The 23,959-nt window shown below is 37.2% G+C and overlaps 1 protein-coding gene across 2 annotated transcripts in view; it reads right to left on the bottom strand.

Annotated features, from left to right (window-relative positions):
* Positions 1 to 23,959, bottom strand: part of LOC149256134 (F-box/LRR-repeat protein 15-like) — a 135,842-nt gene that overhangs the window by 26,117 nt on the left and 85,766 nt on the right. For both annotated transcript variants that reach the window (XM_089460670.1, XM_089460669.1), the window contains one exon: positions 21,261 to 21,413. In XM_089460670.1, coding sequence (XP_089316796.1) covers positions 21,261 to 21,413 — 153 coding nt within the window. The remainder of the gene's footprint in view (positions 1 to 21,260; positions 21,414 to 23,959) is intronic.

The following is a 23,959-nucleotide window of genomic DNA, read 5'->3' as shown; positions in this document are numbered from 1 at the left end:
TTCACACAGTCACCTACAACAAACATGCATCTTAATGTTGTGATACGACATTTCCTTGTTTAGTTGTAGGGCTACATTTGTTGCTTCATTGACAGTGGATGAATGCTCCCTTGGGACTATGGATAAGGGTTGCTCTAGGCAGCATATTAGGGCCTTCATTAACAGCATATTAAGGCTCCTTCTGGACTCCATATAAGTATCTCTTGGACAACGTATTAGGACCTTTCCTAACTGCGGATTAGGGCCTATATTAGTTGTGTATAGAACCTCCTCTTAGCTGCGTATTAGGACCCAGTTGCTGCAGAATAGGATCACTGTTTAGTTGTGAATAAGGGCTCAACAGACTGTGGATTAGGGCACCCTAGGACAGCGTATAAGGGCCTCTTTAACAGTGAATTCGGGCCACCCTTAACTGCGGATAGAGCTCCCTCCTTGACTGCGTAGATCCTTTTCTTTTGGTTGTGCCTTGATCTTGTATAGAACAGCAGTTAGGGCACCTCCCTTTAGGTCAGCGTTTAGACTTCTTCTCTCCTCCATGGCAGCATTAAGGTCTCTCTCAGAATGCGGATTAGGGCATGGCATATTCCCTTTCAATGCGTCTCAATGTTCCACCTTTGACTGCGACCAGAGTGCTGTTAGGGCATCCTCCTTACTACCGCTAGGGCATCACAAGACTTAGGCCAACGTATACTCTTAGGATCTCTCCTTCCACCAAAACCCAAAGACAAGTGGAGAGGAAGAGATCACAAGAAGAGTGTGTGCAAATGACTTGCAAGCCACCCCTTTTTATACTAAAACGTTGAGAACAAGTGGGGTTTATTTCGTCGCTGGACGACCTTGACGAGTTGTCTTATAACACAAATAAATTCATAACTCCATGAATACTTATCGGAATCGGATGATCTTTAGATCAATCTTACACCTCTCGATGAGAGGGATCCAAGAAAAATATCAGCTGCCATTAATAAGATGACCCACATGGAATTTGGCCCTAGTTGCAAATTTTAACAATTTCGAAGTTATATAGCGTACTCTCCTTCAACTATGTCACGAGAGATTGCATTCTCTATTGAATGAATCCATTATTTCTGATTATATGTGTAATCTAGTCCACGCATGTGTGTAAAAACAATAAATTTGGTGGGGGTACAATTTTCAGCGATGATGATCCTTGCTCTTTTAGTGATTTGGTGGTGGAAGGTATAATTCATGTTACCCACCACCTTGTGGGTATATCCTAAGGAGAATTTTGTCTCCATGACGAGCCCTCAAACCCAATGAGAGCACCACACGTCTACTACTTGAAGAACAAGGGGCCACCCCCTTGTCCATCATATTCCGAGGAATTTATCCCTCAATATGGCACTTCAAGATGTTATTGAGCCTTTGCAGGGCCCTATGACATGCATACATCATTATTTGGCCCCTTGTGAGGCCTTTTTTTACGTTATGAGCTAGTATGGTGGGCTTGTCACCATTAGGAGTTATTATTTGCACATTATTTATCTTTAGGGGCCCATAGGCTAATTCGAACTCCTTAGGAAGATATATTTTGATGTTAGATACATTCATTTGTACCATCACTTGATGAATTTTGATGTATGTATTTAGGTTATCTCTCTTATCTTGGAGCTTTGTTATGCAAACGAATTGTTGGTTGGATATACTCTATAACGTTGTAAGTATTTTTTACCATTGTTATTCTTGTTGTTGCATACTGCTAAAATTAGGGTTAGTCACTGCATTATTGTAATGTAGAATTGTTATGTTTTAGTTATTAAATGTATGGGCCAATGTTATATGAATGAAATGTCCTAGAGATTATTTATCTCCAGAAGCTTGCATCATTTGTTTTAAAGTATAAAGGCTTGAAAGTCGCTTTTCTTTTCTTACTATCTACATTGGATGAAGTTGAATTTCTGGGCCTATCAAGAATCCAAGTTCTTACTCATTACCATCCTTGACTCCATATCCCCAAGTGAATTAGGCACTGGTTCCATAAAAGGGTGATCATCTCAACCTTCATTTTACCAGTTTCCCTCTTTTTCCCAAGTCTAGCCCCATTAATTAACCTAGGGCATCAATTTCCCAACAATTGGGCCAAGGAAAAATTTCGATCTCCTCTAAGCTACTGCACTAGCGGGTCCCCTCCCTCTCCTCCAAATTTGAGGCCATTCCGACAGTGGAATCTCCTAGAATGACAAGCCCTAGCTCTCGAACCAGATTTTGCCTAGGTATTCCCAAGGCTAGACCTTAGTAGGATCAATTCAACCTTCTGAAGTGAATATTCTTGTTTGGTCCTTTCCCCTCACCTTGTCCAGGATAGGAACATCATTGGTTGTTATATTCCATCCTCGAACATGGGTTGGGTCTGCTTGGCCCCATGTGATCCCACTTCTCAATAAAGACTATATGTCAAAGATCACTTCAAAATCCAAGTTTCCAAGGATTATAGGCATTGAGAAACTCCTTTATAATCCTATTCTCTCTCCCTCAACCCTCCAGTCCTCACCCCTTACCCCTCGTGGATCGAGTCCTTTGCTTAAAGAGAAAGCAAGTTCCACATTTCACTCCATCCTTGGGAAAGGGTTTTCAAGGTCACTCCTCACCTATCCATTGACATCTATCTTACAAAGTGATCCCTACACTACTAGGACTCCTCCCATCAGTGAAAGTTTATAAAGAGTAGGGAAGCTTAGTTGTGGTGACAGTGGGCTAAGCCTCCACCATTGCCCTTGACCTAGCAGTTGCCCTCTTAGGAACCCCTTTTAGGTCCCCTGTTGGTTTGAGTGGTAACAATTCCCACCAATGATTCTTTCCATTTCCAATGCTTTTGGTAAAAGCACAATTCCTACCATTCATTCTTGCTCTTTTAGTGTGTTGGTGGAGGTACAATTCTCGTGTGACTCTTGATCTTTCAAGAATTTATTGAAGAATGGAGCAATAAGTGTGGAGACAAATGCATTGTTTTCCCTCCCACTAATCAAGCAATGATGGAGGTGATTCAATAGCCAAGTTGAAGCCAAAAAAGTAATCCTTCATCACTCATATTCATTTCCTTATTCTTATCTCTAATATATGAAAGTATGATTTGATATAGCAACTTTGCTCATTAATCAGTACATTGATAAGTGTTCGCAATTCAGACATGAATTAAAATTTAGATGCACTTTCTAGGCATTCAGATGTGATTGTATATATTGCTTCATGATTAGTATCTCAAACTTAATGATCCAAAATTGTGTAATGATGATCAATTTCTGAACATTTAGAGCGAAAAGAGTTGTATAAATAGCATTGTTAATGAAACATAAGCATATGAGTTACTCCTATAAAACAATATGACCAAGTTTCTTGAAGGGGCTAATATCTAGCACCCCCCCTTTTTGACCAATCAATATACCTTTTGAATATTTATATTTAACATTGTTATCGCATGCAAAGAACATCATGTCATAATAGTTTAGCACTAATGAGAAGACTCATCAACATCTTACTTACACCGACTAACAAGGCCGACAACTCCTCATGCATGCATAACAAGCTATGTAACTGTCAATATATGTGATCTATGTGGTGTATGGGGTAGGTATGTTAAAAGGCATATATAATTAGAGGGAATATAAATATTTTAAAAATTCTAGAATGAATTATGTGTGATTGCTTCAAAATTAGTGTCTTAGAATTAATGATGATTGAACAATTAGCATAGGAGTTGTGTAGATAACAATTAATGAACCTATTGGTCAAAGTTGTCATTGATGTCAATATGGCATTGTTGGAGATGGCAAATATTCTTGTGATACATGAATAACCCTTTTGTGAAACCCTAGCTATATGACACCCTAAAGATATCCTAAGAATACCTATATGTTGTCCTTGCTCCTAATCAAGAAGTCTTCAATGACCTAAACCTAATCTCTTGGAATCCCTACTAATGTTGAAACCCTAACCTTGACTATTAAACCCTAACCCTAGTCTATGAATGCACCTTGCTTTAAAATTCTACCATGGACAATAAAACCCCAAGTATAATGGATGAAATTCTATATGCATTACTAAATCCCTTGATGCAACACTATACCCTAATGCCATATATGTCCTAAAAATTCTCTAAAAAAAAAAAAAAATTATTGAGGAGGATCCTCAAAAAACTTCTTCCATTCCTTAAATACATTGATAAAACATTTATAAAATTACCTCCACATGCAAAGATATCATATTCAAAAGAAACACTATATAAAATAATATTCTCAACTCCATGCACTATACGACTCCACCAGTTCTTGGTCGGCTTGCCTCAATCTCATGTCGGCCTCTCCTTCATTGGTGACCTCTCCTTCATTGGTGACGGTTCCACTCTTCAAAGTCATATTAATACAAAAAGTCTCGAGCTAGTTTGGAAAGTGTTCTCGATCAACAATTAAAAAGAGAAGTCTATAGCTTGTGAACTTAGAACAAAGATACAGAGAAAAAAGAACCAAGATCATTCAGTGGTGGGTAGGGTGATGCACACTAGAAAATAAACGAAATAACAGTTTGGTGAGGAAGTAACAATACAGTGAAGAAGTAACAATTTCATTGACGAAGTAATAGTTTCGGTGAAGAAATAAAAGACCTCGGTCCCATTGCAAAGAAAGAACACTTGCACATTGTATTGTGACCACATTCAATTTAAAGATTGGTGGGAGAAGGTTACCACTACAATGTTTGTGGATTGAAGCAAGTGTGGGAGTGATCTTCATACCAAGAGCTCCTACGACAGTTTGTTAAGGCCTCATTGAGATCTCCCCGTCACAAATTACAAGAGATATTTACGAATTAGCAAGGGCATACCCTTGCAGTACCCTAATCAATACTCACAACAATAAAAAGAGAACATTTGTGACAACGGGGCAATTTGGTCAAATAGAACTAGCGCAAGAGGCTACTCCATCACAAACCAAAAGTAAAGTGTAGACAAGCATTGTTTATGGGCTGCATATATCAGAGAAGCTCAAGGTTTGGATTTGTGTGAAGAACAAATGTTTGGACAACAACTCGGATTTGCCTAGTCTTGGAGGAAATCTTGTAAAAGACTAAGAGTGGACTTTGAAGAAGAAATAACGCCAGAAGATCTTGAACTGGTGTAGATATCCTTTGTTGCAAGAAAACTTGAAGAACCTTGTGACATTTGGACACCCCAAGCTCTTGAGTATTTCTAGAGCACAATTGATCATCCTTGAAGTAGACAAATCGTATTGTTGGAGAAAAACCTTGAAGACTATTTTGGAGCCTTGGAACCTTGTAGATCTTGAAGAGTGCCTTGCAGCGTATTTTGAAGCATTGTGGAGATCTTTGGAAACCACGATGCATTAGTCATCAAGAGGTGATCTTGGAGATTTTGTTTGGGTAACATTAAGAGTTGTGGTGACACCTTCATGAGAAGACAAAGTTGTCATTGATGAGCTAAGAGCTTTGAAGATCGCTTGAGGGCAGTGTTGAAGGTGAAAATATTGGCAGGGCTCGTTGCAGAAGATATTGGGAGCCGTGAAGAACTACTAAATATATCTTGAAGAATTAAAGCAGTGGGTTGGAGCCCTAGAGGATAGGAGTCCTCAAGAAGACCAGGTTCGAGCCTGTACCAGTGAGAGGGTTGGATCCCTAGAGGTTGGAGCCTCATGGAGACAAGGTTGGTGCCTTGGGAAGATAGGGGTTGGAGCCTCGTGAAGTCCAAGTTGGTGCTTAGAAAAGTACAAGTTGAAGCCTGGTGGATTGGAGAGTGGTGTCTTCATCTAGGGTTGGAGCCCTACACTATATTGTACTTGATTTATTGTAAAGATGATGATTGACGTCCTCGTTATTCCTGATTAATAAAAGTATCTATTCTTATTGTTCATTTTGTGTTCTAATCATAAGTGATCTAACTAGTAAAAATAAAAATCGAAAAGAAATATTGATTCAACCCCCCTCTCAATATTTCCAACAGAAACATAAACATGAGTATATGAGTTATTCAAATAAAAAACTTCAAGATTGTTGAGGAATGTAACTAGTGTTAGTCTTCATAATTGTATTTGAGTCATAATGAAATATATTTGTCAAAAGAAAGAAAGAAAGAAAAAAAAAAAAAAAAATATTATTAACGAAATTGACTTATTAAAGCATGGGTCTCATGCTTGGGTCAATTTTTTTAGGTTAGATCCTCCATTGAAGGCTTCTAGGGTTTATGTCAAGTGTCCTTGTTCATGTCATATTGTAAAGAACCCTTCTTGGGATTTATTTGTCAAGGAAGAAATTTATTTTATTGTATTTTCTAGGCCTCCTCCACCAAGTCAGCCTCAAGGAAGAACAAGTCGGCCTCAAACAGGGGAATTCGTCTTCACAAGCAGCGTATATATTGGAGCAACTCGACCTCATTTGAAGCACCAACTCAACAAGTTCAATCTGCAATTTCTGGGCTAAGAAAAAGTGTGAACTTCAAGGAGAGAAGACGAAAGGTTTAGTAAAGGAGGAGGCCAAGATCTGGTTAAAGAAGCCGAAATTTCTCTCTTATCTCACACGTGTGAAGTTATGAATTGTTGATGGGGGGCGAAACTTCGCAGTCGCTAGGGAAACTGAAATTATGAAGATGCTAGTGAAGTTGGGGCCAAAATTTATGGGTTGACGCTGGGCCATTGTTGTTGGACAAGAAGAGACTATTGAAGATTGTTGTATCTCAATGGAAGGTTGACTTCGTGGAGGAGGAAGGTTTGTAGGTCTAAGGTCTTTGTCTATCTCATTTTGAATTACTGAAGGAAGAGTTCTTGATTAAATTTTCCCCAACATAGGGGCTTTTAGCCCTAGCTAGTTGCCTAAATTTGGTGTCCTTGATCTTCGTGTTTTGGTTTTGGTCATTGCTTGATGAACTAATATAAAAGAAGAACATAAGAAAGATAATAAGAACTCAAAGAAATCACAAGTAATTATCAACAAGAGAAATCTTTCTACCTTTCTGAATTTCTAACATGGTTTTAGAGCTAAGGTGAAAGAAGGAAGAAAAAGGCAACCCGAAGATCTAGTGAAAGGAAGAGTTTCAAGTTCAAGTCACAAGAAGTAGAAGATAGCAATATGACAAATTCAATGAAGGGAGAGAACAAACTAGAAGGAGCCTCTAACTATAAGGCCTGAAAAAAGAGGATAGATCTCATTCTCGAAAAAAACAAAGTTTTGAATCTTGTTCAAGGAAAAATCAAGAAGCCTACAGAAGAACTAAGTGAAACAAAGAAACCAAAATATTGGCTATGAACCTAAGAGTGGATGGAATTAAGGACAACCTAATCCCGTACATATCCAACATAGATTTCGCTCAAGAAATGTATGAGGATCTTTCATAATTATTCACAATAAATAACATGGGTCAAATAGCAAGTCTCAAGAATGAATTAAGGACTATTAAGATGACAAAAGGAAGCATTGTGTTATCCTAGTTTATAAGGATATCTAGAATAAGAGATGAACTCCAGGCAATAGATGAAGTTGTCCCAGAAAAGGAACTCGTAATTACTATTCTTCTAGGACTACAAAAATCTTGGAGTACCTTTTCATCAAGACTTAACAGGTGGAAGGATAAACCAACATTTGAGCAAATGTGGAATGCATGCAATCAAAAAGAAGCTCGAGTATCATTAGCAAACAACAAGGAGGATGAAGAAGAAAACATCTCTGATGCCTATTTTTCCCATCACAAGAAGAGAGGAACCTTCAAGAGGTTCAAAGGATCAAAGGAGAAGGTTGACCTATCCAAGATCGAATGGTATGATTGTCTAAAGAATCCAAGGAACAAGAAAAGACATCAGGATCAAACAAATGTTACAAATAAAGCTCCACCTAGGAAGAACAAGACCAAAGAATCAGAAGTCAAGGACTTATACTACTAAGTCCTCTCTCTCTCTCACATATCCCTCTTTGTCTTCTATTTTCAGTTTTGAATTGTTAACCTCTATGTCTTGTTAGAACATTTTGAATTATTTTGATAGGTTGTCGGTATCCCTCAAAAGAATTGGGTTAAGGGGGAGCCTCTACCATGTTACCAAAGATAAGTATTTTGTTCTTTGTTTCATCTTTTCGTGTTTGGTTTCCTCTTCACATCAAGACTTGTTTATATTAAATACTAATAGCCTTCTTTTTTCCTTGGTTAGAAAAGCTTGTTGAATGCTCAACAGTCATGGACGAGACTTCAATGGATAGACTTGGAGCATGGAAGAAGTCTTGCCCTTTAAGAATTGATGTCCTACAAGGTTTGTTAAGAAACAAGTCAAGGTATGTCTTATACTATAAGCTTTGTTATAAAGTTCTCTTCATGTAAAAAGTACGAACATTCTTTTTTACTAACATCATTATGTCTAAGGTTTTGAATCAAAAAGATAATTGTTAGGGTGATTAATCATTAGATTAAATCTACCCTCATGTTATTATTTGATCATTCTTGTGTAACCCTAACCTTTAGGGTTCACTACAAAACCCTAACCTCTAGTTGCTAAGGGAATGTCAATGTTGATTATGAAACCCTAGTCTACATAGGGTTGTTGACGAAATTTGGAATTCCTATTCTTTTGATGTTTAGGTTTTGGTATTGTTATAATAGAAACACTACATCTTAAGGGTTTGTTGTTAATGTCCAAGTTAGGTATTGAACCCCTAGATATTTAGGGTTTGGTGAATTAGTGTTTATGAGCGAAACCATGTAATGTCTATAATAAGATCCTAGGAGTGAAGCCCTAGGTGTATGTTCATATGTTTGACCAAAACCCTAGCCTGAATGAAATTATTGTATATCTTCTAACTTTGACGTATTAATGTTTGTGTATTGTGTTTACCTAGTGGATATTGACATGAGATGCTACTGCACGAAGTCCTAGATATGTATATGATAGTATGCTAACTTAATTATTGACATTTTATAGGGTTTGTAACAAAGCCCTAGTAGAGATTGATATTCTAGGATATAATGATATTGTTTTTCGATATGATTTCTTTTTGATAATAAAAACTAGGGTTTGTAACAAACCCTAGTAGAATCTATCATACAATTCTAAAAGTAGTATTAAAAACAATTCTAAAAGTAATATTAAAATTCATAGATGTATAGTACTATGATTTGATTGTTATTGAATTGATGATATCTAGGGCTTTGTGTCTCGAAGGTGGAGTCTAGGATTCATGACTAAACCCTAGCAAGAGGTTGAAGTCTAGTATGCGTCTCTTGTTGATTTTGAACCTAACTAGATTTAGTTATTTGATGTCTAAAGCAATGTTCGACCAAGACTCCAGGACCGGAGATGCACAAGGGGGAGGTGTGGGAGCACCCTCAAATATTAGGGAAATTTAGGGGGGACGAGAGGACGTCCGATATATTTTTTTTTTCTTTTTTAATATATTCATATTCAATAATGAAAGCATAAATACAACGATACATACATAATTGAATTAGATAATGAAATACATTGATCCATACTCATCATCCTTACTAATACATACATGATTCATCCATAGACCACGTGATTCAATAATGAAATACTATGATCCATAGTCATCATTCTAGAATCTACATTGATTTAAAAAATAAATTCATCATTCATCATTCTAGATTCTAAATTGATTTAAAATTAAAATTCACCATTGGTCATTCTAGAATCTAATCAGTGCTAAACAAAATAGACTATAATAGACATTGAAATATGAACACTGGAATAGTAAATTGATATAGCTAAAACTCAAAAACAATGGAGTGATGAGTCTAAAAATCACTCTAAAGTACACAGAGGGCTTGGTGCTCTTGATTAAATATTAATTCCATACCTTTGTATATGAAAAATGCAATGGAAGCATTGTAATCCATCGAATCCTGAATTCCTGAAAAACTATTACATCTGCTGGACTTCGAGTGAGATCTAAAATTCTACTTTCTCCATATGAAATCCAATGAGGTCGGAACCACTCTCAAACATCCCGAGTCATTTCATGGTAATGTTAGACGTGGCTGGTTCAGCATGTTAGTAGTGAACGAGAGGCTTGCTATTGGTGCAAATCACCTATGTATTTCAGAGCAGAGACTATTAACTATTTAGCAGGTAATCTCCAGCATAGATGAAGCTGTTAAGAGGCCATGTTCTTCACTGAAGGAGGCAGAATGTGGATACAAGTATCAGTCCAGAAATCCAGTGTAGAAGAACCTCAGAGATGCTTAAAAGGGAAGAAAGTAGAATCTCTTGTTGCATTTTGTTGTAAGAAAAATTTCTAAACAAGCAAATATAATCCTTCTCCAACACTAGTTTTTCCCCACTGTGGGGTTTTTCCATGGTCAAGTTGACCAAAAGCAATTGTGTACTTGTGTAAGTTCTGTGGTTGTGGTTTCTCTTTTATTTCCTATATCAGTTGTGTAAAAAAAAATAATGGTAGAATTAGCCTTATGTTTCAAGTTAAATGCTAATTTAATTTTATATCACTCATATACGTTAGGATGGTCTATGGGTATCAAAAATCTGGGCAAAAACTAGAAACTGTGAACGCTACAGCAGTACCAAATTAGGGTGGCCATATTAGATATACATTTACACACTGCATGCACATTTAACCCCATATATTGCCCCCACTTGGGGTCATATCATATACATTTAATCCCATAAATGCCCCCCATGGGGTCATATCACACCTTCATCCAGTTTTTCCAATTCCACCAATCTATTCTTCATGAATTATTTAATTTCACATCTTTCTTCTTGCTATCTTCAATGATGGAGCCAAATATTCCATAGGCCCTATAGCTTCTTTTCCATACATCGGGTTATACAGCGTGTCTTTTGAATCTTTTCTTCATGCAGCCCTACATGTTGCTAATGGTGCATGTAGTCCACTATTCCTATCCTAGTATGATGTACTCAAATTTGGACTTTTAAGCCTCCAAAACATCGACTCAAACAAAAATTGTGTATTTAGCTTTATTGTTTTTATTTCAGCAACCCTTTGTGTTTTGTCCATTTGATATGTAAATTTGCTCTAATGCAATTATATTGTCATCCTTTCTCTAGTAACATATGCTTAACTAGATTTTTATCTTCATATTCCTTCTTTGATTTTACAATTCTACTTCAATTATGAATATGTCCTTGATACACCTTGGGTAAATCACATCATTTTCATGTGCCAATGATTGTATTACTTAATTGAAATTTTATCCCAATGAGACTTCCAAGTGTAGAACAACTTGGTCATCAAAGTTTGGCTCTACATATCTTGTTGGCATATACAATTGTTACATATCAGGTCGGATCTCAATGGTTCATCTTTATCTGTAGCATATGTTTCCGCTTATACTGCACCTTTACTTTTATCACCTTCCTCTCATCACTCACATCCAAGGTCTTCCAAATGATACCATATAAGCTTCTCTTGGTAATTGCAAGACTTCAATTGCTGCATAGTCTGAACACAAGACCATTTGTTTTCATTGTATCATCTTTTCCAAGGGTTTACAACTAAAATGGTTAGCTACCCTTATTCTAACGGTATTGTACTTTGGGGGCAGTTTTGTCGATTCTTCCTAAAACACCAAGGAGATTATATTTATTTCTACACCTAGAACTACTGCTATATTTGGTAACATTCTACCCTACTTGCACTAGCATTGCCCTCTAGGATTTCAAAACACGTTTTAGGATTTTCCCCACTCATGGGAACTTGAACATTGGAACAGAGCATTATTAAATGGGAAAGGAAATTTTAAATGTCCTTGATAGACCTTGGGTAAATGCAATCATTTTCATGTGCCACTTCCATGTATAGAACAGCTTGGTCATCAAGGTTTGGCTCTTCATCTCTTGTTGGCATATACAATTGTTCCATATAAGGTGGGATCTCAATGGTTCATATTTATCTATAGCATATGTTTCCACTTATATCCAAAGGAGTTCTCACCTTCCTCTCATCCAGTATATCCAAGCTTTTCCAAATAATACCATATAAGCTTCTTTGGGTAATTGCAAGACTTTAAATGTCAGCATGATCTAATCCCATAAGCTTTTGTTTTCACTATATCATCTTTTTCCAAGGGTTTACAACTATGATGGTTAGCTACCCTTATTGTAATGTTATTGTGCTTTGGGCATGGTTTTTCTAATTCTTCCCAAAACACTAAGGAGATTATATTTATTTATACACCTAGATCTACTACTAGATTTGGTAACTTTCTACCCTACTTGCACTAGCATTGTTCTTGAGGGTTGGGAATCACGTTCTAGGCATTTCCCCATTCTTAGGCACTTGAACATTGGAATGAAGCAATACTAAATGGGCAAGGACATTTTGAGATATTCGAAAACTTTTTGAGAGCTTAGAAATGCTAGTTGAGCCACTCCTAAGGGCATTCATGAGTTGTTCCAAGATTTGGGAGCCCTCTAATGCTCCTAACAAGTTGGGAAATCATATGTGTTCTTGTAGAAAATACATATGCTATAGCCCCAACCAATGTTTCAAGTTTTTGCATGAAGTTTAATGCCCAAACCCCAACATGATAAAATATAGGTTCAGTTCTGTATCACTTTTTTGTAAACCCATTTGCTACAAGTAGGCACACATGAGACTCCCTTCCATGCACCTCAAAACCTTGTGGGTGCTCAATGTACACCTCCTCCTGAATAACTCCATTGAAAAAGGCAATCTTCATATCCATTGTTGCATCCTCCAGAATACTCCAACCCGTCTCTATTGCGATAGATAAGATTGCTCTAATGGAAGTATAACCAGCAAATGGTGTGAAGGTCTCCTCATAGTCAACTCCCTCTACTTGTGAGAACCCCCACACCACAAGAACGAGCTTTGAACTTATCCACATTTCCATCCATGGCATGTTTGATATTGTAGAGCCCCCTGGAAGTCACCACCAACTTCCCCTCAGTTCTCGACACTACCTCCCACACATCATTCTTCATGATGGAGGCATACTCCACCATGGCATCCCTCTAGATCTGCTAACTAGCGGCCTCTTGATAACTAGCTACCTCTATCTCCACAACATCAACCACATAGCTACCCAACCTCTCTGGTGCCCTGCTCTCCCTTGTTGACCACTTGTGCTTCCCCACTACTTCTTGGGCTTCCTTCAGGGTCTCACGAAGCCATCTTGGCTTCCTCTTCCTTGTAGTAGCCTCCTTAGGTGGTATGGGAAAATCCTCAACTAGAGCCTCTCCTCCTGACGACGAAGGCCCTCATATGGTGTATGTTGAACTTGGACTATGAGATGTTGTGCCAGGGGATACTGAGCTTTGTGAACCTGTGACCCTTGAAGTAGGTGATCCTCCTAACCCTAGGGTGGCCCCCTGATGAGGAGCCTGCTACTCTACCTGATCAACCACCCGAGACCTCCTCAAGGCCCCCTCCATAAATCTCGCATCCCACCTCAAGACAACTTTCCACAATGCAGGAAAGTATATAATGTATGCCTTGTTGGTCTCACTGTAACCCACAAGGATACCTTTCTCTGTAATGGGTTCCAACTTCATCCTCTTCTCTTGAGGGATATGTGGATATGTAAGGCACCCAAAGACCTTGATGTGCCCAATCTCAAGCTTCTTCCCAAAAAAAGCCTCCTCATGAATCTTACTCCCCAAGACTCTATGTAGCCTTTCGTTCTGCAAATACACTGCAATGTTACACACCTCGGCCCATAAAAATAAAGGTAATCTCTGATCATGCAACATAGCTCTAGTTGCACCCACTATGGCCCTATTCTTTCTCTCTGCCACCTCATTCTGCTAGGGGCACTGACTTCCAAGTGGCTCTACAACATTAAACATAATGTGGATGGCATCGTGGAGAAGTTCAAAGCTCATTTTGTGGCACGAGGGTTCTCACAGGTAGACAGAGTTCACTATGAGTACCTTCGCACCAGTTGCTCGTTATACTTACATTAGAGCAATCATATCTATAGCAGCTAAGATGGATTGCAGGATTCACCAAATGGATGTGAAGGTCGCCTTTCTCAATGGAGTTAATCAGAGGAGGTGTACATTGAGCAGCCATAGGTCTTTGAGGTGCACGCCAGGGAGTCTCATGTGTGTCAGCTTAAGAAGCCTTATATGGATTGAAGCAGTCGCCAAGGGCATGGTACGATAGGATAGATGCCTACCTACAGCATATGGGTTTTCAGAAGAGTGATGCAAATCTCAACCTATACTTTATCATGTTGGGGTTTGGGCATTAAACTTTATGCAAAAACTTGAAATAGGGTTGGGGCTACAGCATATGAATTTTTTACATGGTATCAGAGCTTATGAACCTACAGTGAACTTGTGCATCAGCTCATAGAAGAGACCAGCAAGCAAACTTATGCCATATAAGGGAACAACAGTCAGAAACCCAAAGAATTGTTGGTTAAGAGGGAGGAAGGTTACCTAATTTTGTTGGTTGTGAAGGCCATGGCGACTCGTTTGAGGGTGGAAGAGAGATTGAGTGGGGTTGATAATTTTGGTCCCTTGAATGAGAGGATGATGCTTTTACTTGAAGAGGTTGAAGTGTGGGACATTGTGGAGAATCTTGTGGGACCCCCTACTGATGTTACCCAATTAGTGGATTTCAACAATAAGAGTGTGAAGGCAAGTACAATCATCCTTGATGCCATCAAAGATCACATATTTCCTCATGTGAAAGGAATGAAGTTTGCCTACGAGATGTGGGATTCCCTTGTCACATTACACCAGAGTTTCAATGAGAACAAGAAGACAGTGTTGAGGCAGAGGCTAAGAAACACCAACATGACCAAGACAAACAGTGTGACCTCATACCTCACCAAGATCTCATAGGTGAAAGATGATTTGACTATCATGGGAGAGGCTATCACTGAGGACCAATTAGTCAAGATTGCGCTAGATGGTTTCACCCAGAAGTGGGATGGATTCATAAATGGCATTGTGGCTAGAGAGAATTTTCCAGACTGGAGGAGGATGTGGGATGATTTCATCCAAGAGGATGACCAAGAGGAGTGCCAAGAGTGGTGGCCAACGTGGTGGGGGAGAGGAGGAGAGTCTGCGCCTTGCAGCTAAGGAAAAGAAGAAGGCCAAGAAGGTGTCTTCTAGTGGAGCTAAGCAGCTGAAGGTGAAGGAGAAGGATATGGCCAAAGTGAAATGCTCTGGTTGTGGGAAGATGGGTCATTATGTTGTTCAGTGTCCCGGCAAGAAGGGTAAGAAGAAGAAGGGAGTTGCAACTTCAACAGAGGTGGATGAGTTCACCACCAGATTTGACACAGAGTTTTCCTTTCTATTGAGTCTTGCCACTCATGTGAGATCTTCCAGTGTGTGGTTTGCAAATTGGAGCATCCTGCCATATGACTAGAGTGAGAGAGCACTTCACGAGTCAAACCACCCGGTTCCATCATAAACCAGTCAGTTTATTGCCAAGCCATCTACGAACCACACAGAATGCAGTTTTGTGAGTTTTGCAGTTGTTTTGAGGGAAATTTGGGGTTGTTTTCCTCCAAAAACAGCCCCTCCAAGAAAAGCATGTTTGCACTCTCATTTGCCTAACACATCTCAACCTTAGCAATGTTGGCAATTAATGGTAATGTTAAATTCTTGAAGTAAAAGAATGAAAATGAAAAATAAAGGAAATGTCACTTTTACTTAAATTTTTAACATTACCATGAAATGACTCGGGATGTTTGAGAGTGGTTTCGACCTCATTGGATTTCATATGGAGAAACTAGAATTTTAGATTTCACTCAAAATTCAGCAGACTTAATGGTTTTCAGGATTTCAAGGTTTGGGGTTTGCAATATTTCCATATGATTCTATCATGCATGAGGCTATGAAATTGGCATTTGATCAAGAGCATGAAGCCCTTTAAGAACCTTGATGTTGGTGGCATTGATTGTTGAACTTTGTGGATGTTGGTGATATTAATTGTTGAACTCGTCTACCATGGCCTTAACAAGAATGTACCCTTCACTCAAAGGAAAACCATTGGTTAGGCATGCTAATCCTTTTCTAGCACATTATAAGGTTGAGGAGATGAACGCTTCACTCAAACCAAAATCATTGGTTAGGGATGTTAAATTTTTTCAATTTCTATCATGTTATAAGGTTAAGCAGTAAAGGTATGAAGACTTTGAGCTAGATGATGTTTTCGTATCTCTTGTTGATGATCCCATTGCTAGTAGCGTTGAATCAATGATGAGTTTCATGAGTGACCATGTTGATCAGCGATTTGTTGTTTTGATGTCTATTTTTGCTACTACTACTACTAAATTTGTAAAGGAGTTTTAGGAGTCCTCAAACTCTAGGCCATATTATTTATGTAGCTCATGTTGATGATCCCTCGTCTAGTAGTGGTGATGAGTTTGATCATGATGAGTGATCATGTTGTTGATCATTGATATGTAGACTTGTAGTAGGTCAGTGGCCCCATAGCTTAGAGTATTGTTTTCGGACTCTAGAGGCCATTTAGTGCCTCATTAATTATGTATTTTGTTGCTGATATCTATTGCACTTGGTGCCATTTTGATATATTCACCTTTACATGGTATATAGATGAGCAAACCTTGCATATTTTGTCTCTAATAGTTTGGAATTATGGTTTTAAATCTTAAAAATAGTTTTTTATTAATAACTAATTATTTCATGTATTTTTTTAAAGACCGGTTCATTGAGATCTGCCCAATTTTGTTTTGAACGCTTCCAGTGATGAAACCCTGCTTATTAGGTGCGTTGGTTCGTCCATCAGTTCCAATTTTTAAAACTATGGTTGATACAAGATGATAGGATCCTTTGATTGATAAATAAAATTGTCTAACTGAAATAGGATATAACCATCCTAAATTAACCTTTTGTGGAATCTTTCAGTTATCAAATACTTCGTCTAAATTTTTATCACAAGATTGAATTTCACTGACATAAGTAGTCTTTGGAACAAAAATTCGTTGTTTTTGTTCTTAATGATACAAATACGCAGATTGATTGACATGTTTGTTCTTGTAATTCGGATGTCGTTAAGGAGTTCTAGTGATTTGATTTTCCCTTATCTTGTTTAAGTCGTTTTCTTGATTTACTTGAAGAGTCTAGTTTCTTTTAGCTATGGAAATTGTGTGGTTAATTTATGGATCTTCACTTGAAATTTCTATTGCTTGAACTGCAACTTCTGAGTATGACTTCACTTCAACTGGTTTATCTTCATCTTGAGTTGTAACTTGTAGTATTAACTCGATCAGTATTCGTTCTTTTTTCTTCAAACTGGATTGTTACCTCTGAAGATTTTAACGCTTCTTTTAAATTTCTTTTTCAATGATTTCTTATCATTTTTGAGTTTCTTCAATTGAGTGAGTAGACTTTGATAATGATTTATGAGACGCAAGAGTTCTTCAATTTCTGATTCATTAGCTTTATTCTCAATTTTTTTATTTGTTCTATTAAGCTTTGATTAAGGGTTTTTAAGCACAAATTTTTTTCTTTTTTCGATAGATTCTCATTGAAATTCTTCTCGAGACATTCTTTTTCTTCTTCTAATTTTTTCTTTGCATCTTAGGTCTTTTTCACTTTTGCATGTAATTTATGACCATGGTCCCTTAGACACAAAATTTCTTCACCCCTTTCTTTTGACACATTGTATAACATATCTTCAAGATCTTTATGTTTCTTTCCTAAAACCTCATTTTTTTGTTCAAGTTTTGTGAGCTTTTCCTCTAGTCTTTTCATGTGCATATCCTCATTACTTTGGGGTTCTTTCGTACTAAATAATTTCAAACATGTTCGACAACATATTTTGTAATTTTATGAATCCTCATATACATAAATTTTGTTTCCCAAAACAGACATATAGTCCAAAATGGTAGAGCGTATATGTGGAACCTAAGTCACCGGATTCGTCCTAAAGCCCCTACGAATCCCGAATCCGGCGAATCCGACACGATTCGGTCCGGATTCATGTCCAAATCACACGACACGTCGTGTCCGAGGGCGTGTCGCGATTTTCAAAACCGTGTCGCGATTTTAGGACACATGTCCGGTTTCCGGGACTCGCTAAGCTCAGCGCGAGAATGAAAAGGGAGTGTTTGCTCATTAAAATTGTCATTTCGCAAGTGATTTGTGTTGTTGGAGCAAGGAGTAAAGCATTTTGGTAGCTTCATGATCAAGTCTAGGCCCTAGTATTGATATGCTATTCATGGTAATGTTAAATTCTTAAAGTAAAAGTAACATTCTCCTTAATCTTCATTTTCATCCTTTTACTTAAATTTTTAACATTACCATGAAATGACTCAGGATGTTTGAGAGTGGTTCCAGCGTCATTGGATTTCATATGGAGAAAGTAGAATTTTAGATTTCATTCAAAATCCACCAGACTTATCAGTTTTTCAGGATTTTAGGATTGAGGGATTGCAATGTTTCCATTGAATTTTGTCATGTATTAGGGTATGGAACTCGTATTTAATCAAGAGCACCAAACCAAGAGCTTCTGAATATGTCACTCCCGCTCCCGTTTTCGCTCCCGCTCCCAAGTAACATTGTTCCTGATGATATGGGTCTGGACACCACTGTTGAGTTGGCATTGGCCAACATGGATCTCAATGATCCAGTGCTAGAGCCTGTTAGATTTGATGACTTAGAGGGGTCAACCTCCATACCAGCAGATGCAGAGGCAACTATGGATACAGCAGAGTAGGAGGATGTAGAGGAGAGCAGTGGGGACCATGATGATGGGGACAGTGATGCTAATTCTGATGCTGATTGATGCCTTGAGGCTTGTATACCTGTAGTTGTTTTATATTTTCTATTTCTATTTGCCATTGGCATTGCACCAACACTACCTATGTAACACATTTTGATTTGATGACTTAATGAGAAAACTACAGTTGTCAGCGTGTTTATCTTACTATCTTGTAGTTGTAAGTTGTCTTTCAGTTATGAATTATGAATCATGATTTAAATTTTTAATAGATTTATCATTTATGTGACCAGTACCACTGATATTTATTTGAATTTTGTATGTACTATGCATGCCAATAGCTATAGATGAAGATCTATGTTTGAAATCAATAAATTTGTATCATTAATTAAAATTTATGTAAGAAATATGATAATATCTAATTTTTATATATATGTATATTTTTATATATATATATATATATATATATATATATATATAATATATATATAATGTGTATATAACGTGTCCTGTTCCGCGGGGTCAGCGTGTCCAAATCCGACACCACGAATCTCAAATCCTATGTGTCCCGAATCCCCGTGTCAGGTGACTTAGTGTGGAACTCATCTTGACGTTTTTTTTTTTTTCTTTTAGAATCCTTTTAATAATATAATACCCTCTTTTAACGTTTATAAAAACTATTATTTCCTTCTATAATAATACTTTCTTCTTTTCTCTTTCTTTCATTTTTAAGAAATGAACGTTTTTCTATTTACTTTTTTTTAAATGTAAAATACTCTCTTTTTATGCATATATATAAATATAAAAGTACATATATTTTAAATCTTTGATTACTTTTAATAACACCACTTGAAAAACATTGAATTGGAATTCTATCTCTCCAGGGGATTGATTTAGATTAGGTGATTACTTTCAATAGTTGTGATGTTTGGACAGTTTTTTCCTCCTTTGTCATCGTGTCTTTCCATGAAAGCAGCCTTTTTCCTGGCTAAGTGGATATAGTGATGGCCAGCACTAAACAGATGTGATAATGACAACACACAGTCTTGTAACTTTCTATTCGTTAGTCTCTCCACGAGTACACTTACAAATGGCAAGTTATTCTCTTGAACAGTTAATAAAGATATTTTTTAATTATATATCTAGTATTTAAATATTTATTTACCTGTGCAGGCAGAATGCTACCACTATCTTTTTGCTGTTGCCTTAAAGCTTTATTAGATGGGTTTGGATCCTGCCACCCAAACCATGGTCCAGTCTCTCCATTGACTCGTTCATTACTACCTGAACACAATAAGTGGTGTTGTTTTATCCTTGGCTAGCGTGATATTTGGCACCATTCCTGACAACCCTAACTCAAATTTCTCATGGTTATGAACAGGCAGACTGGTTAAACCAATTTTCTGTGTGCTCAACGGAATTTCCTATGTTTAAACGAACGAATTTTTGTAGCTGTGTTGTGTGTCGAGTTGGGACTGGACTGGACGGTGTCTCTTGCGGCTGCATACAGTGGCTCTAGTGGCTCTGTCAACTGCCTCGTGTGGTGGTCTGCAGCAGTAGTTAAGTTTGTTTTTTTTTATATGCATTTTTTTATATTATTTTTGTTTTGTTTTTTTAATAACCTTCTCTTTTATTTTACTTTTTTATAACTTTTATTTTTATTTTTATAGGTACTATATTTTTTTTAATTCTTTGATCTTTTTTTTATAATATTTTTTGTCTCTCTTTTTTAAAGGCCAAGGGCCTAATGACAAAATTGGAGAACCTCTAAAAACTTATATAGTGAAACGTTTGAATCACAACAGCAACAAAGTTGACAAGAAGTTGAAAGCCAAAGGCTGGATCACACTGGCTCTGTGCAGCGTTAAGCGGCCAGATGATCCAGAGCTCCGATACGAATGTTACAAACAAAGCTCATATATGCGGCAGAGATATTCAGAATATCTGAAATATAAAAATACCCATCATAGTAATATATATATACATATGTTTGAACATAGAAGAGATATGAGATATGATGTTACAACTGAGGGACCCATATATATAGCTAGGTAGGTACCTTTTCACAAACGGTCATGTTCTTAAAGACATACCTCTTCAATACTAATTACTAGTAAATTAATCATTATTTATGTCTATTACTATTTATATTATTTGTATTGTTTTTATATATATTTTATTCATAACATTTAACACAGAAACTTCTGGATGTATGCAATAATATATCTTCTTTGTCGTTTTGTTTATTTCAATCAAGAAATTCATACAGCTATTATGGCCTTAAAAAAACAACAGCAATTTTTCAAGTTTGTCAAATGCGAGAGATGGTTTGTCAGACTGCTTGTTTTGTTTTTTAATTTATGTCTACAGGAAAAACAGAAATGAGATCTCCAACTTAATAAAATTTTCACTTTTTTCACGAAAATAAACTACCAAACCAGCGTTCACCTGGTGAATGAATGCCTCAATGAAGCATCTACTAATGTGTGTCTACCTGAATAAAAATGACATATATCTAAATATCCAACATGAACATACCATACTTATCACTAGACATCTATTTTAAGAAATATAAAGAATTTTGGAACACTTACAGGGCAAAAAGATGCTCCCTCAAGATGATCACACCCATCTAAATAAACATGCTGAAGATTTGGACATGCTAATTCAAGATTAGTCATTGCTCGACAGCCAACAAGAGAGAGTGTGCGCAAAGATGTACTGATAAGTTGAACAGTTGTGAGAGACTGCAGAAAGCACACCATACAGTAAATATTTGCACAATTCAAATCTTGTCCTTACAAAACTATAATACAATTCAAAATTTAGTCAATAATACCAACTTTAGTCAAAAAATTTAAGCGACCATACTCAATCGTAATTTCAATCATTCTGAACACCTGTCCCTAATGGTCAGAAATCCTCAAGCTTGTGGAGGTAATTTGAATGCAATATATCTCTACATGAATAACACATAAAACCACATGTAACCAACTACGCCGCAAGGACAGTCACAAACATAATCCAAATACCATGATTATTCTTAAAGCTCAAACAAATTATATATCATTAGACCACTTTTTGTAGTTTTGACCAATCACGATCAACTCCAGTACCACTCCATTTTATTCTTCAAAAGAATTACCCAGTCCTAATATAAAAAGACAACTAAATAATAAAAACACTCCTCTTAACAAAAAACTGCAATGTCAATCGTACCTGTAGCAGTACAGTATAGAAGACTCAACATCGTGGACAAAATAGCATTACAGTAAAAAAATAGTTTCATTGCAAACAGCAAATTACAAATAATGCATGACATGTCAAATTCGCAAATAGTGGAAGAATGTCTCTCCCAACTCTAAAGTCAACATTTGTCTTGACCCACTGTCAGAAAGTTTGGTCTTCAAATTTCAATCTAATTTTAGATGGCACTGTTACCCCTTCTTCTATCGGGGGTACACCTATAGCAAATCTTTTGCACTTTCATTTGATGAACAAACATGGACATGAACAGCTCAGAATTTCGACAAGAAGATCATATAGCAGAACTAGAGCTTGATTTGAAAATCACAGAAGGTCAACACCTAGATAAATAAAAAGATCTTTCTTGGCAGAAAGAATGTGCATGGCAGCTTTTAGAACAAACAGTGAAGACACAGAAGCTCCACAGGATGAGTCCGATGAGTGTCCAAGAATAATTTATTATTTTCCTACTCCCTGTTATATTCCTGAATACCAGATCTAATTTAAATCCCAAGCAGTTTTTATAGCCAGAAAAGTTATTTACACCAGTAAATTGTATTCTGAATTGCTAAATAGAAATACACTGGTATTTAACAATAAAAATTTGCAACCTAAGCACAAGTAGAAAATCAATCACACAGCTAAAATTATAGAACCCTCCAATTTATCCTTCACCTTATTTCTCAGAATAAATAAGAACTCCATTATGGAAAATAGCCCACACATAATTTTATAGAGCAATGGAACCTGAAAATCACGGCCCACTGAAGAATCCCAATCTGCAAACTTGGTTTTCTTCTCTCCTAGCTGCCGCTCATATAGCCCAAGTGCTGAACAACTCAATTGAACCAAGCCAAGCCGTAAATGGTACAGCCTCCCTGCACAAGCCCTCAATTCATGCAAGCAAGATTTCAGCATTTTGCAAACTTGGTTCTCAATAACTCCGCCTCCACAACCTTCCTTCTCTGGAATTTCCTGCTACAACACTTCTTTCTCCTTAGCCTTGAGTCTCTCACTCTTCACTTGAAAAATGCACTCTATCAATGATAATGATGTGTCTTCCTCCTCTCCTTAGGCTTTCTTTTATAATTTTTCATTGAGCGATGGATAACTAGGATTAAATCGATTAAATACTAACCCACTTAAGATCAATAGTAGAAACTAAATCTAATTCACTTTCTGTTAGAAAAGCTTATAGCCCAATAGACAACATTAATTAATTAATTAATCAATGTGATTTTTGTAAGTCAGACTTAGGAAAGAATCATAAAAGTCACTTAATAAATAGAGCAAGTACATAGAAAGGTTTGGACGACTCCTGCATGCTTGACACTTAACCTATGTAGAAGTACTTGTCCACTACTATAATCAACACTCCCTCGTTGGGAGGAAGGCACTCTACACCACTCCCAACTTATCTCTGTATAAAAGAAACTTTCCCTGAAATAGAGGTTTGGTGAGAATATCTGCAACCTGGTCATATGTGGAGATGTACTAAGGCTTCACAAACCCCCTTTCGACCATGTATCTAATGAAGTGATATCTGAGTTGTATGTGCTTGGACCTGTCATGAAACACTGGATTTTTCAAGAGTTTGATACAACTCTGATCATCACAACATATCACGATGGAATCCAACTCAAGACCAAGTAATACTGTGAGCATCTTGTGAAGCCAAATGGCCTCACAACTTGCCAAACTCGCTATGATATACTCTGCCTCTGTTGAACTAAGTGCCACAGAAACCTATTTCCTGCTGAACTGAAAAATCACTATTGATCCCAAGCTAAAGCAACACCCTGAGGTGCTTTTCTTATCCACTACACTCTTAGCCCAATCTGAGTCTATATAGGCTTGCAACTACACTCCACCACTCCTAACTTATCTCATCCCATACTTCGTTGTTCATTGCAAGTACCTGAGTACATGCTTCACCACAACCCAATTTACCCTCCTTCGCTCCACCTTAAACTAGCTCAAGGTATTCACAGCAAAGCATATATCTAGCCTAGTGTTGACCAGATACATTAAAGAACCAATTATGTGT

The sequence above is a fragment of the Pinus tabuliformis genome, chromosome 7 (assembly GCF_031772625.1).
Source record: "Pinus tabuliformis cultivar Carrire ecotype Pingquan chromosome 7, CPIR1, whole genome shotgun sequence".
Lineage (NCBI taxonomy): Eukaryota > Viridiplantae > Streptophyta > Pinopsida > Pinales > Pinaceae > Pinus > Pinus tabuliformis.
Note: the sequence above shows the minus strand (reverse complement) of the source record. Positions and strands in the feature narration are given on the sequence as shown.